Genomic DNA, 17,387 nt, shown 5'->3' with positions numbered 1-17,387 from the left:
AGGCCTTCACAGAGCAGCTGTATTTAGACTGAAATTCAACAACACACAGGGGAACTTTTCACATTTTCATTTAAAACCATCATTTTCCTCCCACTTCATAAAGAAGTTCTACTTTGTGTTAAGTCTTTCACAAACTCAGGAAATATATTTTCAAATTTGTGTGTGTAAATATTTTTCCAGGGCACTCCAAATGTCCCAATATGAGAAACTATCCCTCAGTATTAATAAGGAAAAAAAAAAAAATCTGTAAAAAAACAAACATACACATATAATGCAGGGTGAATTTTTCCATTGCTTTAGTTTCTCTTAAAACTGGAAACTTCTTTCTTATTAGTGTCAAACAAGGAGACCACACCAAAAGCTCCTGGTTCTGTTCGGCTTTCCAGACAAATGAAATGGACTCAGGTTAACTTTCTGTTGTAGCTTTAAATGTCCCCCTCCCTTCTCTCCTGCTTTTATAATCTGCGATTGCGCGTCAGCTCCCATTGGCTGCGTGAGATAATCGGTCAGGGCCGGGGGGAGAGAGTGGAGGACACAGGGCCAGCATGTTTACTCCCACACACATCCAGAATTAGTCTTCTTCCAGACCTGCTCAGAGTTTTAGTTCATTTTTTCTGCGGACACTAAAGGGCTCGCCTGGGAGGAGGCGTCTCCACCATGTTTGCGTGGCGCTCGGTGAGGCTGTCAGCGTCCGCCTTCAGGGGTCCGGGCTCGGTTCTGCTGCGGGTCAACGCAAACGCACCAGGGAGGTTCGCGACTGTGACGTTTCAGCGGCACCGGTTCTTCTTCTGCGGAGCTGCTGGCCTCAAACAGCGCGCGCACCTGGAGCGACAGAACCTGGAGCCCACACGCGTCCTGGACCGGAACACGTCGGCTGCTTTTGTAACATCAGACTGGAGCCGTTCGAACCGGGGGTCGGCGGCGGCTTTGAAGCTGTCCGACTTTGACCGCACGCGCGGCAACATCAGAGGAGGCACGTGGAAGAAGAGTGTTTTGTTTACAGGTAACTCCTCCGACATGCAGACCAGAGCTGCCTCCACAAAAACAGCCGCGAAGAAGAGCGAGGAGCAGGCTGGCGACGACAAAGGGGTAAATAAAATAAAAATAAATATGTGGTTGTTTAACCTCGGGTGACCCGGTCAGAAGAAGAAACAACAGAAAGAGGCCGCCATGACAGGAGTTTACACTTTCCCATCAAATATTCAGAGGCGAGGCGTTTACAGCCCTCATAGATTAAACCAGCCTCCACAAGAAAAACACCTTCCTGGAAAAAAACCAGGTTACAGCAGGTGAGTCATCATAAGTGAAAAGCTACCAAACAGCTGAATAAGTTTACTTTTGTCTAGCACGTGGCTCTTTTATAGGTGAGTCAACAAAAGTGTTGTAAAAAATCTATTAAACTGTGTATCTAAAGAGCACAGCAAACACTGATGTTAGTTCATAATTTATCACATGTCCACAGCTCTGACAGCATTTATATGATTCAAAGACATTGTGTTTGATGTAATTTTATTAGGTTTATTTAGAGATTGCATGATAAACATACTTTAAATGGATATGTATTTTATTAATCCCAAGGGGAAATTTCAGGCAGCATGTTCTAATTATACAGAAAAATAAATTGGTATAAAACGTATCAAGGTCAAGGTTGTAATTCGCATCGGATGTGGTACATGTGGTGGAATGAAAATGTGCGCACAGGGTCCCAGTTGCATCCAACAAAAGTATAAATTGTAAAAGAAAACCAGTAATAAGATCTAAGATATGAACTAAGAAATACACTAAAGTAAGAATACACTAAGCACTAATAGTACAAAAACATTAATACTCCGAACAACAGCAGCACGGACATGAGTCCGTGAGCAGTTGAGTACGAATTAACACAGCAGCATGAAATAAATCAGCAACATGAGATCAGCAGCATGTATAATCAGCAGCATATATCAACAATCAAGTGCCATTACAATGGTTTTTTTTTTCACAGTGATTATCCTGGTTAGAGATTCATGAGTCTAACAGCTTCAAGGTAGAAACTGTTCCTCAGTCTAGTGGTTCTACACTTAATGCTCCTTAACCTCCTGCCTGAGAGGAGCGGGGCAAAAAGTGTGTGTGCTGGGTGAGTGGGGTCCTTCATGATGCAGGTGGTCCTCTTCCTGCATCTGGAGGTGTAGATGTCTGTGATGGTGGGGAGACTGACTCCCAACAGTCTTCTGTGCAGCTTTCACCACTCTCTGCAAAGTTTTTCTTTCTGCAGCTGTGCAGCCTCCATGCCACACGTTGATGCTGGAGCACAGGATGCTCTCCACTGAACACCTGGAGAAGGAGGTGAGGACTGAGCTTCATCTCAGCTGCCTGAGGAAGTAGAGTCTCTGATGAGCTTTCTTGATCAGGCTGGTGGTGTTGTTGCCTCATCTCAGTGCTGACTCATTAAAATGACAGATTCAGTTGGAACCAAGATTGCAACTACCTGTCAAGGTCACATATAAAAATGCATTTGGATGAAATTACGGAAATTTGCCTTGATCATAAATATGGAAAATTACCCAGAATTCCATTTGTCATCTACAGGTAGCTGTTTACTTCCTGTTTGAGAAATGGTCATATCGTTCATTAATTTTTGAACATTTGCTCAAACAAAAGCTGCCTGATTTTCCTGAAGGTGAAATTTTTTTTGTTTTTTTAACAACACAATGACTTAATGTTTTCATCTTCTAGTCTACAAATCAACCAGTTTGATTTGTCAACACATACTCCCAACATGATGTTGAAGGCTAAAGACAATATCATGTCAATAAAAATCTCAATCTTTGGATGAAAAAAGGTTTATCACAAGTTATAAAAAAAAAAAAAAAAAGAAATTAAGCACATAAAGGGGGCTGCAGTAGCTTGGTGGTCAGTGCCATGCTCTTGCAATCCTGAGGTTGCGAGTTCAAGCCCAGGTTGTTTCAGAAAGGGCATCCGGCGTAAAACCCAAAATTTTCATGCAAGTTTGCTTGCTGTGGTGACCCCTGAAGGAACAGCAGAAATAAATATTCTCTTCTAAACACTTAAAACACTTCTGAACATTCATCAAATACATTTGCTAAAATAATTCATGGTAGTTTCTAAAAATATGTTGAAATTAGGCCATTTTTGTATTTGATGACAACTTTTCATGTATTTTCACTGGAAATTCAGGACCTTTGAAATTTAAAATGCTAGATGAAGAAGAAGCTTTTGTCCTTGGTTACCCATGTCCCAGGAGAAATTTGATACGTCTCCGAGGCCGTCGGGAGTCAGATTCAGAAGAGCTTGATTCTTGTTTTTCTTCAGGCAGACGGATTACTTTTTTCCAGCCTTGAGTCAATCTGGGCGTTCTGGTTCCGAAAATGCCTAATTGTGGGATTCCATTCCACTGATCCATGCTATGAGTCTCCTTCAAGGTCGAACCCACCATGCTGAAGAGTCCCAGAAGCCGCAGGTGGCCTGCGATTCTCATAAATCGCCTCCACCTTACGGTTTAGCTCGTAAACCAGATGATTTAAAGTTCCTACTGCACGGACCAAACCTTCACACTGACTCAAAAGCTTTTCCATGGCCGAAACTGCTACTGATGTCTTCTTCAAAAGTTGATAACAGAGCCCTGTCGATGCCAAAAAGCAGAGTCCCTGCTACCATAATTCCAAATATGTAAACGTCTTCAACATCCTCCTGAGACAGAACTGAGAGGCACATCAACTGCCACACTCCCCATGATCCATGATGTACCCCACAGCGTGTCTCAGCTGGACACGCTGGTTCTCCAGGACCTTGTCGCTTTGATAGAGTTAAACGCCCATAATACCAAATCCATCATCTTCTTAATTTATGTTCGGGAGATGTGAACCAGGCACTTCAGACACAATTCAAGATGGCTGCCACAGCGAACTAATTGGCTTAAAAAATGAACAAAAATGGCCTTTATTTTGTCTGTTTTCTTCAAAGCACCATTTTTAGCTCAGTTTAAAACGATATAGACAGAGCTTTAGACTATGGTTACTGATGTTGAACGATGAGCAACAATAAACTGCGTCACTAGCTATGTTTACATGCGCAAAATTCTTTGACCGGATTGAAATGTTTTCAGATTAAATAATTCAAATGTATCATTTACATGGGCACAATCTGTTCATGACAAGCGTTTACATGCAGCAGGCTTTGTTCTGAACAGAAGTATTGACATGCGCAGAGTGGTAAACTCCTTAAAAAAAGAAACACAGAAGAAGTAGTTCTACTTCCGGTTTACTTCCGGGATGAATGTAAACAAACCTGAATGCCCAAAATGGACCCGCGACAAGTTTTTACTGACGGTGGAGACGTTACTGCACTCCTTGACTGAGCTACAGGTAATTCAGATCATTTTGACCTCTTTCAAAGTTTCTAGTAGAAATGTTGTGTTGCTCACCGACCTGTTTTGCTTCTCCGACAAGCTAATATTATTAGCATTAGCCAGGCAGAAATGACAGGTTGCATATGCGCAATCAGGTCAGTTTTTCACGATCAGAAAAAAATGAATGGATCAAGCGTTTACATGTGCACCGTTCAGGTTATGAATCAGCGTAAACCACCCGTTTCATTCTGATCACAGATTCTTTCGGATCGCGCTGAATAAACAAAAAATTACCTGAACGGGGCATTTACACAACGCATTTTTATTCCGAATGGCTGTTTAATCCGATTTACTTATGTCCATGTAAACATAGCTACTGAAGTGTCAAAGTACATTCAATATGAGACTGCTCCTTTCTACAAGCAAGAGTTCAGGGATCAAAACCTCATTTCAGGAACAATAGAACGATAAATTTATTCAGAAGCTTGTTCAAAAACCAAAAGTTTTGTAGTTTTTTATTCAATTCAGTTTATTTTTATAGCGCCAAATCGCAACAAAGTTGTCTCAGGGCACTTTACAGGAACATTCACATACATATAAAAGTCAATTAGTAAAGTTCTCTATCTAAGGAAGCCAGCAGACAAGTTGAATCTTGGCTTCGTTGCAGTCTCCCATCCTGAGCAAGCACATTGGCAACAGTGGAAAGGAAAAACTCCCTTTTTTAAAGGAAGAAACCTCCAGCAATTTATGAATCCACATTACACGAACCTTAACCTTACTGCGTTAGATTATAAAACAACACAATTTTAGACATTTTTATTCCTAAAGTGATGAAAATGTTTAGGTTAAATAAAAATATTTGAAATGGTTAAGGTTAATTAAAAAATATAGTAAAATATTTGCTCTTATGAGCACCATTGACCCCTGTGACCCAAAAAGGAAGAAGCGGGTAAAAGATATTGGATAGATGTAGCTATTAAAAACTGAAACGATTACAAAATACACCTACCTTAGATATTTAATCAAATACAGTACATAATCAAATGTACTTTGTTACATTTTGTAAGTACTTTGTAACAGAGCGCTGTAAAAGAGTACAGCATTGGCATCCAGTATCCCTCAGAGCAGACTGCTTGTGTAAAAATCAGTAAATTTACATGTAAACTAAAAAAACAACAACTCTACAGCAGTTCAATCTAACTTTTCTCTTTGAAGACTGTCACAGTCTTGAGGGAGAATCGCCACTTTACCATTTCCCTCCTGCTGTGTGTGTGTTTGCTTAGTGCATGAGTGCGTCTTTGTCCATGTTTTCATGCCACTGTGACTTTGCATGTGTTTCCCTGCCTCTGAAAAGCTGTTATCAGACACAGCAGTGCCACTGTTCCCCTCCTACACAGCCTTCCTGGCACAGCTCCCTTTTGCTGCTCGCTCACATGACCCTCCCGCCATGGTGCCCGCCTTTACTTTGAATTTGGCCTGTCTGTCCCCTGAAAAGCCAAGGCCTGCTCCCTCACCCTCTCTGGGCTCATCCTATTGTCTATTGATGGCAGCTCAGTGGAGATGTGGCCAAGGTTTCATCCAGGAAGCTTGGGCCAAAATCCAGAAAGACTAATTGTAGCTAAGAGGAAAACAAATCAGCTAGAGGCTTTTCCCCAGTCACAAAGTAAAATGGTGAGCAGAAGAGTATGCACAACAATTAGGGAAAAAATATTTCACATTACAGGTTGACTTGCAGAATGTTTCCAGTTTTCAAATGTCTAAAACTTAAAGGCCTACCATTCCTTAAAGGAATGCATATTGCCCAATGCCTTTCAAGATCATCTCACAATGAGAAGGGATTTTGGCCAAACTTTGAAAATGACTGAGCCATCTCATGAGATATTGTGATATTCCATACTTAAAAGCCTGTGTTGGGGATGACTCTCAGCTACTACCACAAATGGGTAATTTTCTGCAATGCTAAGCTCTAATCATTTCTGTGTAGGCTAGTTAATTAACTGTGGCAGCCATCTTGAAGTGAACTGACTCCAAAAGTTAATCATAGATGCACATTCAATGATTGCTTTCTTGAAGTTTCATTAAAATTTATCCTCTAGTCCAAGAGATGTTTTGCTAACAGATTGCTATAAACCCATACACACATAGTTATGGGCAAAACACCTGAATAGACTTGTTTTTGTCTATGAGACAGCAGGTAACTCATTCTTTCATAACACTTTATAGTTTCATAATCCAGTAATTCACATAATGCAAAAAAGTAATAAAGTATGCTAATCTGCATCTTTTACTGAGAGTTTATGGATAATATTTGCAAAAAAACATGTATACATACTGTAAAAAGTACCACAAAATGTAAACCTATTGTTAGTCTAATTTATTTGCTGGAAAAGTTTGCTCAGAGCAGGTCTAAAAGAAGAGTCAGTATTTGGCCTGAAAACAAGACACAGGTATTTCCTGTTTTCTGAGAGGCAGAGCGTTTTTTTTAGTTTTTTTTTTTTAAATAGCACACAAGGTTGGATTTTTACCCTGGTAAACCAAACTAAAGTGAAACAATTTCAGAATAGGCCACGGAAGGGTGAAACCAGTCAACTTGAAGCAAAATGTTTCCAAATGTGCTTAACATCATATATTTTTGTCTTATCAAAGTAATTTCCAAAAGTTTGGCCAAGCCGTTAGTTGGGTGTGCACAGCCAATTCTTGACATAGAACTTATTCTGATGTATGCTCAATAATCAAGGTAGATGAATCTAACCAAGGCTGAGTCAGGTCCTCTGAACAGGTTCTTTTTTGTTGAAACGTTTCATTTTTTTTATCCAAAAGGCTTCTTCAGTCTGATGAGCTGCAAGCAAACTCAGCCTTATAACAATGCACATAATGGCAGATAACACACCGGAAAACAGTCACACACCAGGGAGACGGAGAAGTTGGTGAAGAATCTATCTGACAGACAGCCCACCCAGCTGGAGACAGAGAACTAGGGGGGACTAAACTTTGCAGTTGTGCCAAGAAGAATTCCTCTGGTGGAGATGATCACAGCCACTGAGTCAGCCATTCGCAACAACAAAATGTCAGAGTTTGAAATGTCAGAGTTTGGAGCAGACCAACTTGGGAACAAAGTTTCATCCTGCCTCAGCAATGCCAAACTATCACTTTCCAACATTAGCAGAGGGGAGAGGGATGTGCTCTCCTCTCTCAGCAAGGATAAGACCATCATCCTCCTTGTAGCAGACAAACTAAAATACACAGCGATTTTGAACCAGAAAGACTATCACAAGAAAGTTATGACAGTCCTTAGTGACTTAACAGCTCATGAACCACTGAAAAAAGATCCAGGAAGTGGTTTTAAGACATTGATAGAGTGTCTGAAATATTTGGAGCAGGACAAGGGTGTTGATTGTATTCTGTACCACAGAATGTACCCAGGGGAAGCAATGCCTTGTCTGTATGGATTACCCAACATTCACAAACGATGTACAGTTAAGAACGATGGTTAGCATGATTAACTCTGTAACTTACATTTCAAAATATCTGGCATCTGTACTCAACCCTTTAGTTGGCAGCTCAAAACATCACATACCGAACACCATGGACTTTGTGGATAAGGTGAGGGATGATATCATGGAGACTGATGAAACTGGTCTCTTTTGACGTCACATCACTCTGCATGTATTCCTATTGATGAGGCAGTGGAGGTGGTCTGTTTAAAGTTAAAATCAGGCACCACTCTTAGCATCAGGACCACACTTTCCACAGAGCAACTGTGCCAACTTTTGAAACTGTGCCTGCAGTCAACCTACTTCACATATGGGGGGCAGTATTATAAGCAGAAAAATGGGTGTGGTATGGGGTCTCCAGTTTCTCCTATTGTTGCAAACTTGTACATGGAGGAGGTAGAAAAGAGCCTTGGTGTCCTTTTCAGGGACACTGAACATCGTCATCAAACTCAGGAGCCAGTGAGAAAGAGAAATCCCACAAAAGACAGGCCCTGGAGCAATGTGGATATCCTAACTGGGCCTTCTTGAAAGCATATAAGGCCACTTTGCCACTGTTAAGCACGACTCCACTTGGCTCCACTGCTATCTGTTTATGTCAAAATCGGCACTTCAGAGCAGCCCACTTGGAACCACAAACAAGGTGGTCCCATAAACCGAGCTGAGTGGGGTGGATACAAACAGTGGGGAAGCCCTTAACTGGTGTTGTGCCATGCGGAGCCGAGGAGAGTTGAAACAGTGGCAAAGTGCTATAAAAAACCCAGACAGGACTCCAGCTAGCTATCGGGTGAAAATGAGGACCCCAAACCCAGACCAGTGGTCATTTTGTATGATGCAGGAATTTCAGAGAAACTGAGACGTTTATTTTTCTAAGCATGATGTCCCAGTGGTTTTTAAACCCCAAAATACATTACGGCAAAGACTGGCCTATCCCAAAGATCCAGTCCCTTGGCACAGAGTAATATTGTATATGATGTTAAGTGCCAGGAGGGCTGTGATCAGTTCTACATCTGGAAACCAATGCAGCCAAAGGATGGCCCAGCACAGAAGAGCAACATCATCAGGCCAAGACTCTGCAGTTTACCTTCATCTCCAGGCCAGCAGTCACTCTTTCAGGCATGAAGATGTTCACATCCTTGATAGAGAGGAATGTAGGTTCGATAGAGGAGTAAAGGAGGCCGTCTTTGTTGAAGAGAACTCGCCTGTCGTTAAACGGGCGGAGGCGTCCGTGTCCAATTACCCTCTTATAATGCTATTATTGCAATTATCACTCACCCCTCTATGAATAGCAAGTGGCCATGAGGTCACTAACCATTGGTTGTTAAATTGATGGTCCTCCTTTTGCATTTGAACAACTAGTTTTATTTGTTATCAACACATTGGTTGATCCACTATGAGAAGGTGCTACTTATAAGACGGGAGTTTGCTTGCAGGTTCTCAGACATGTTAGATTGATATATCGGTAGAACAGTTTTAACCGTGATTCCCATCAGATCTACGGATTTGGCTGTGTATCAGTGTTTGACATATTTGGATTTGATGTAAGCTGTAAAAAAAAAAAAAAAAAAAAAAAAACTCAGAAGGGCCAATGAGAACTTGATCCATCCATCATCTTCCACTTGTTCTGAAGTTGGATCATGGGGGTAGTTGCTTGGGCAGGGAGGTCCAGACATCTTTTTTCACAGCCACCTCTTCCAGTTCTTCTGGGAGAACTCCAAGGCATTCCCAGTCCAACCTAGAGACAGTCTCTCCAGCGTGTCCTGGGTCTTCCCCAGGGTCTCCTCCTTGTTGGATATGCCCAAAGCACCTCCCTAGGGAGGCACCCAGGAAGCATCCTTACCAGACACCCAAACCACATCAACTGACTCCTCTTGATGTGGCGGAGCAGCAGTTGTACTAGTTCCATCTCTCCCAGATAAAAGAACTTCTCACCCTATCTCTAAGGGAGAGTCCAGCTACCCTGCGGAGGAAACTCATTTCTAATGCCAAACTGCTGAGAGAAGTTGAATGAAACAAAAAGGCCTGAATGACAATGTTCTGTCTATTGCAGTTTATTAAAACAAGCCACAAATCTCCTGACCTTGTCCCACAATCACACGTGGCAGGATGGAAACAAGTTGCATCTGCTCGGCATGACTGCAGCTCCTGTGGTCAGCTAAAAGATCAGGATTATTTACCTGCTGTGAAACTACAGCTCATCTCTTGTTCTCACCGTGGATGCTTTGATCCAGTTTGTTGTAGTCCTGGTGTATGGTGTTGGTTAACTAATCTGCTTCTCTCACACATGCACACATGCTGCAGTGACCTGCCTTCCTACTGTGATGCTGTCAGTGTTTTGTGCAGTGAAGTGTCAGAGGTCACAAACAGAGTGATCTGTGTATGTGTGCGCCTATCAGAGGCTCTTTGTGTGTAGGAGACAGTGACTGACATCTTGAATGAGTGTGTGAACGAGGGAGTGATCATGTGAATTACCTAAACCACACAGCAGCAGCCAGTCTGTGTTTAATCAGCTGACTCAGCTGCTCCATGAACAGTGGGAGCTCATAAATTGGATGACCCACAATCGCAGCTCTGTTTCTGTGTTTTATAAAGCCATGTTCATTTCTACAACCAAATTAAATAATATAAAAAAAACATTTTGAAACAAACTTTACCCTCATATCTTTCCATGTAGATCATGCATCTTTTTTTCTCATTTTATTCTGTTTTATTTTACGCTTTTGTTCAGGATCTCCAGGAGGCCTCAACTACCTCAACCACAGAAAAGAGTCTGGAGGACAAACCGGAGCAAGAGGAAGGAAAATTCAACAAAACCCAGCAGCTAAAGAAAGTCTTCAAAGAGTACGGAGCTGTGGGAGTTTCCTTTCACACCGGGATCTCGCTCATGTCTCTGGGAATGTTCTACCTCCTTATATCCAGGTCAGAAAATAACTCCCAGGTGTCATAACATAACTCCAAGTATTGTATTCACTTAATGTTGACATAAATCTTTTGCAGCTGAGGTTATGGATCGTTACAGTTTCAAAAGTACATCTCGTGCTGAGAGACCAATCTCCACGGTGTCATTACCAAACAATAACCTTTTTTTACTGGCTTGTTTAATACTTTTTTTAATTAGTCATTTTGTTATGAGTAAATTAAACCCTGATCTGTTCCATAACCTCTTGATCAGATTGTTGTCTGGTTACTTACATTTTTTTGTATTTCCTAAAATGCTTGTAGAATGTAATCGAAGCACAAAGTCAGCACAAGTAAAGCCCGAAGAAGGAAATGATAAATAAGAGAACTCTGGAATTCGGCACACATTTCCTCCCGATCTTATCAAGCAGTGTAGTGACCCTTATGCATCGTAAAGCCTGGTCCGGCCTGGATCTGCCACAGTCGGCCCAGCCCCGGTCTTCCCCGGCTCTGGTTTTGTTTGCTTTCAGCAGAGTGCTGCCTCAATGTGGGTGGGATTGTCAGCAGAATCTCAGCTCAGCAATAACTGCACCTTGTCATTTGTCCAGGGAACTGGTGCTATCTTTTGTCTTGCCATTTTTCTAAAGAAAAACACAAGAGCTCTCTATCACACAACTGGCCAGAAGAAAGCAGCTGAAGGAAACCGTGGTAAGGAGCAGTTGCTGGAATTATGACAACTGTGACGTGACCCCTCGGGCCAGCAAACCAGTCAAGGGCCAGCAGTCTGCTGACGTCAAATCTGCAGCAGCAGCCTGGCCCGAATGGAACCCCAGCTCTGTGTTGCAAAAATCAACCTTGAACTGGGCCAGACTGGGCCAGACTGCCCAATACCAACACTCAAAACCTGGGGTGGAACCTGGGTCAGGCCAGTCCAGGCCCAGGACTGTTGTGCAGAGTGCATAGTGTGTTCATTACATTACAATGCATAAGGACCATTAGAGTATTAGAACTGCAGGCTGCTTGTAGGCTGAGGAATGTACCCTCCTCCACCCCCATGTACAAAATATGGCCTCTTCTCTGACTGAGAGCAAAGTACAAGCCATAAATAATTTCCTCCTATCTTTGAAATACTACAACAAGTGGATTTTATTAATTTGAGTGTAAAGTTACTTAGATTCTGTGATTTAAAAAAAAAAAAAAAAAATTTTATGAGGGCAATGAGAAGACATACGTATGTGTGTGTGTGTGTGTGTGTGTGTGTACGAGAGTTACATACCAACATACCAGAAATATTTTGCAGCCGTTATCTGACAGGTTGGAGATTTCCTCCTGTAGCTGATGACATTTTGAAATGAAAACTGGCTGCAGGCATTAATGTCTGAGCATTCTCGCCATGAGCCCACAGAGTCCAGGCACGAGGCCTGCTGATACTCTGCGTGCAGAGGAAACTGCTGTCAGGGTGCAGACAGATCTTCATCTTTAACAGATTTAAGTTTGCAGAACTCTCTGTGGCTGTTAATGCGTGAGAGAGGCTGCACTGCCAGAAGCAGCTTGAAGCCACATTCCTTACATATTTACTGCTTTAAATAGCTTGGAAACAAATGCCATGACTGTGCATTACAAAAGCTTGTTTTGCGAAGGCCACAAAGCACAAAGCTAAATAATAATTTCCCAAATGATCGCAAGTTGATGTCATTTGTTTAAACGTGAATTTTTAGCTCTTTTCCTAATGAGAGCACACCTCCCTCTGGTGGAGACAAACAAGAACTACATGCAATGTGGCCACAGCTTAAAAAAAAGTTCTTGCAGAGTAAAACTCTTAATTTGTCTAATGGAAACTTGAAATAAATCTAATATCATTTTCAATATACAGAAATGCATCCATTTAAAACAAATTATTTAAAAAATGCTGAAGGTATAATAGTACACATGACATTTGTGTGTTTTCTGATTGTAGAGACATGGCTAACTGACACAAACATGAAGTATTTCCTAAAAGTTTATTTATTTATTTATTATTATTATTTCTTCTTATTTTTTTATTTTTTTTTTTTTTGTAGTTTGAGGACAGTTTTCAGGCATACAGTCCTAAAAATCTGTCATTAATATGTTAATTCTATGACCCTCTAACTGGGTTTCTGTGCCTCTTGGCTCCTCAGTGGGATTGACATGGCAGCCATACTGTGCAAACTGGGCTTCAGCGATGCCATGGTTCAATCCAAGATGGCAGCTGGAACCAGCACCTTTGTCCTGGCCTACGCCGTCCACAAGCTCTTTGCTCCCGTTCGCATCAGCATCACGCTGGTGTCAGTTCCTCTCATCGTTCGCTACTTCAGAAAGACTGGACTCTTTAAACCGCCCACACCTGCACCCTGATGACTTCTCTGCTCTGCTGCCTCATGAAACAAACAGGAAGCTCTTTAATCAGAATGTCTGTATGTTAATTTGCTCATGTGCCTGTGTGTGATGCGTCTCATGTTTACTCTTTGCATTTGTGAATCCAGGTGACATATTTTCTGTTCTAAATCCGCTGTAACAGAATCTGGAACAGTTTTACTTGATGTTAAAGTTAAGAGATGCATTTCAGAATCATGTCGTTAATATTTATGCATTCTGAACTTACAGAACAAAAAGAAAATTTGAAAGTTTTATTTTTAATCTTTTGCCATGTTTTTCTTTATGACCCAGAAGTAAAAAACTTATGTTTGTGGCCTAATGGGTTAATGTTGAGGGTTTCAGGTGGGTGTAAATTGAAACAAGCTGATTCTTTCTCCTCTCTTCTATAGATGATTCTGATATGTTCTGGTGTTTTGAGAGTCATTAGGTTTTTATTTTATATCCCCGTCTTCTTCCTTCTGTCCCTACTTCTTACATTTTCCCATTTTCCTTATTCATATTCTCATGTTTAAAAATACCACAACTCAAGTATCTTATTAAAGCTCATTAGCGTACAGAGTATTTGTTATAGAGGGTTTTGAAGATGGACTGTGTTGACTCTGTTAAATTTAGTAGACATTTATTTTTGTTGTCATCCAGCCAATATTACAAAATCATATAAGACTTGATGTAACTTTGTCTTAATTTTGTAATTAAATTAAAAAAATAAATTATTAAAACATCTATTACTGTGGGTCGTGAACAAAGAGCTATCACTAGAACTCAATATGATCCAAAGATGTTTTTTTTTTCTTTTTTTTCTCCTATTGTTTAGATTTTATCGACTTTTCTGGTTCCCTCTTGCTGTTGTCATTGATGTTGTTTCCAGCTTTATCAAGCTGATATATCACCGTCACCTCCATGCCTTCCATTAAAACAACTAAACCAGCTTTTTCAGAGCCCTGACCTGCCCCTCAGGACCTGCTGATGCAAAAATAATAATAATTAAAGATTGTATTAATGTACCCAGTATATGAAAATCAAAATAAATCTGTATATTGCTGAATAGTTGAAGCAAAAAAAAATAAAATAAATATATATATATATATACTGTAGCCAGTTATTTTAGTTGCCTGCTGCGTTTAAATAAAGCTGGCAACCCAGACATAAAAGGCAGCAGTTGATGTGCATTTCTTAAGACTTTTTTATTCTGAGGTATCTTGAATTCTGCTAGAAAATTCTCTTGAAACAGAATTTTTTTCTGACTTTTCTGTAATCAAAACACCTGCAATTAGAAAGAGTCTGAGCTGCAACAATCCAAAACCTGTCACTGAGGCTCCTTACTGTGTGGCTGAGATGTTTTTTTTTAATTCAACCTTTATTTATGCAGGCTAGCCTCATTGAGCCACGGGACTCATTTACAAGAGGGACCTGTTCCAGACTGAACATATAAAGTACAGATAACAACGGTAGACAATGGCAACAATAAACTACAGTAAAAATGCATTAAAATAAGAGTAGTGTACAAAATAAATCTGTGTCGTAAAGCGGTGAGATACTAAAAACAAACCTATTTGCTTTGATTTTTCTATTGACATTATCAAATGTTTGAAACTCCTTAAATAAATCAAGGTGGACAGCTTCAGTTCCTGTTGCAATTTGTTCAAGGTTGCAGGAGCTGAGTAGGCCTTTTTGCCAAGTTCAGTCCGTACTGAGGGAACGCTGCAGGTAATGAGGGCCTGAGAGCGCATGTTGTAACTGCACTGACGGCATGATAAATGGGAGGAGATGTAAGAAGGTAGACCAAGGAGGGATTTATAGATGAAGCTGAACCAGTGTGAGACCCTATGTGTAAAGAATGATGACCAACTGACCAAGGAGTACAGAGTGCAGTGATGGGTACGGTAGTTACAACCATGAAGCTTAGCGCACCATGGTAGACAGCATCCAACATCTTTAAGGAGCTGGCAGAGGCATTCATGTCACCATAGTCAATGGCTGGCAGGAAAGTAATGCTTACAAGGAGTTTTCTGGCATTCAGAGGTAAGCAAGATTTATTTTCTGAAAAAGAAACACAGTTTTAATTTCAGTTTCTTTATCAAGTTTTTGATGTGTGGTTTAAAAGAGAGATGTGCATCAATTAAAAATCCCAAGTATTTGTAAGAATCTACAAACTCAATAGGAACACCATGCATGGATGAGATAAGAGGAAGAATTGCTGGCACTGACTTCCTGTTGGAAAACCGCATCCCTTTGGTTTTGTCAGCATTTAGCACCAGTTTGAGATGGAACAAGTCTGACTGAATGATGTCAAATGCAGACTGTAGAAACTGGAAAACCTTGGCAACTGTGTTAGCTCGACAATAGTGTCATCGGCATAGAGATGCAAGGATGGTTCAGGGATGTTTAGACCTACATTATTTATATAAATTGTAAAAAGAGTGGGACCTAAAACTGAGCCTTGTGGCACACCATTGGTGACCATTAGGTAGCGAGATGAAGTACCGTTATGTCGAACACATTGTCTCTGACCTGAGATATAGTTTGAGAACAAACCAATAGTGTGATCTGAGAAACCAACATCTGAGAGCTTGTGGTATAAGATGCCATGATCTATAGTATCAAAGGCTTTGGACAGGTCTAAGTAAAGTGCAGAACAGTAACCTTTAGCATCCAGAGCTTCAACAACATCATTAAAAACCTTTAGCGAAGCAGTCATTGTGCTATGTTGTTTCCTGAAGCCAGATTGGAGAGAAGATAAAATATTAAGAGTTCAAATAATTTTAACTTGAGTATTTATCAGTTTTTCTAAAACCTCAAGTAAAATACAGAGTTTAGAGATTGGTTGATACTTGTTCAGTATAGTGGGGTCTCCTCCCTTCAATAATAGCAGCACAAAAGCTGTTTTCTAAGCATCTGGGACAGTTTTATGTTGTTTAGACAGATTGAAAATGTAAGACACTGTTTCTGCTATAATTTGTGCGACTTGACTTAAGAAGTAAGGAGGGAGGTCGTCAGGGCCTGCAGATTTTCTACTAGTTCAAGTTCAAGTATCTTTATTATCCCCGAGGGGCAATTAGTTTCACAGTCAGTAGATGTGTACATATACACAAATACACATACATACATACGCATATATATATATATATATATATACATCCATTATCTTTACCCGCTTATTCCATTTTGGGTCACGGTGGTCGCTGGTGCCCATGTCCAGCAATCACTGTGCGAGGGGCGGGGTACACCCTGGACGGGTCGCAAGTCCATCACAGGGACACATAGAGACAAATGAGACAAACAACCATTCACACTTTCACTCACACCTAGGGACAATTTAGAGTTACCAATCAGCCTAACATGCATGTTTTTGGTCTGTGGGAGGAAACCGCAGCACCCGGAGAAAACCCACGCATGCACGGAGAGAACACGCAAACTCCACCCAGGAGGCCCCTGGACTGGGGTTTGAACCAAGGACCTGCTCGCTGAGAGGCAGCAGCTCTACCAGTTGCGCCACCGTGCTGCCACATTGAGGTCAAAGGTCAGATTATCATCAAAAACAGTTCCTAGGTATTTATATTGTTGCACCATCTCCACAGCTTCAATGTTAATGACCACGGTAGCTGCAACTGAAGAGTCTTTTCTAAAATCAATGACCATCTTCTTTGTCTTAGAAACATTTAGCTTTAAAAAGGAAGACTCACACCATTCAGTGAAGTCCCCGACCACAAGCCCGGGGTCTGGGTCATCACTGCTGAGAAGGGACAGGATGACAAAGACATCAGCAAACTTTAAAATGTGACGCTGAGAGAAATGGCTGCGACAATCGTTTGTGTATAAAATAAATAAAAGAGGCAAAAGAACACAGCCCTGAGGGGAACCAGTAGAGGACAGAAGGATATCAGAGAGGACCCCATTAACCCTCACCCGCTGAGACCGAACAGTTAAAAAGTCCACAAGCCAACATATGAGACCGGAGTCAAGATGATACAGACATTGTAATTTCTCTGCTAAAATGTGGGTCTGAATAGAGTTAAAAGCAGATGAAAAGTCAAATAAAAGCAATCTTACAAATGTTTTTATACCTTCAAGGTGTCCTAAAATTATATTTAAAAGAGTTCCTGTTGCATCTTCCACTCTATGTGAATGATAAGCAAATTGAAGAGGGTCCAAATGATCTTCAACTTTTGACAGGAGGGTCTTCCGAACCAGTTTTTCAAATGACTTCATAACTAAAGATGTCAGGGCAACAGGCCTGAAGTCGTTCAGTGACT

General features: G+C 41.0%; 1 protein-coding gene across 1 annotated transcript; it reads left to right on the top strand.

The window, feature by feature from the left end:
* Window positions 1-428: 428 nt before the first annotated feature.
* Window positions 429-13,791, top strand: fam210b (family with sequence similarity 210 member B). Its single transcript, XM_037679429.1, has 3 exons — window positions 429-1,089; window positions 10,568-10,758; window positions 12,897-13,791. Exons 1-3 carry the CDS (start codon window positions 658-660, stop codon window positions 13,111-13,113), a joined length of 840 nt encoding a protein of 279 aa, XP_037535357.1. The 5' UTR covers window positions 429-657; the 3' UTR covers window positions 13,114-13,791.
* The last annotated feature ends 3,596 nt before the right edge of the window (window positions 13,792-17,387 follow it).

Source organism: Nematolebias whitei, chromosome 7 (assembly GCF_014905685.2).
Source record: "Nematolebias whitei isolate Nwh7 chromosome 7, NemWhi1, whole genome shotgun sequence".
Classification (NCBI taxonomy): Eukaryota; Metazoa; Chordata; class Actinopteri; order Cyprinodontiformes; family Rivulidae; genus Nematolebias; species Nematolebias whitei.
The sequence above is the reverse complement of the archived record's forward strand: the minus strand, read 5'-3'. Positions and strand labels throughout refer to the sequence as shown.

Excerpts from the sequence above, each read along its gene's own strand:
- fam210b (XM_037679429.1), top strand. The coding sequence starts at position 658 with ATGTTTGCGTGGCGCTCGGTGAGGCTGTCAGCGTCCGCCTTCAGGGGT. Across the intron at positions 1,090-10,567 it reads AGGCTGGCGACGACAAAGGG|GATCTCCAGGAGGCCTCAAC; the intron begins GTAAATAAAATA and ends GCTTTTGTTCAG. Across the intron at positions 10,759-12,896 it reads TTCTACCTCCTTATATCCAG|TGGGATTGACATGGCAGCCA; the intron begins GTCAGAAAATAA and ends TTGGCTCCTCAG.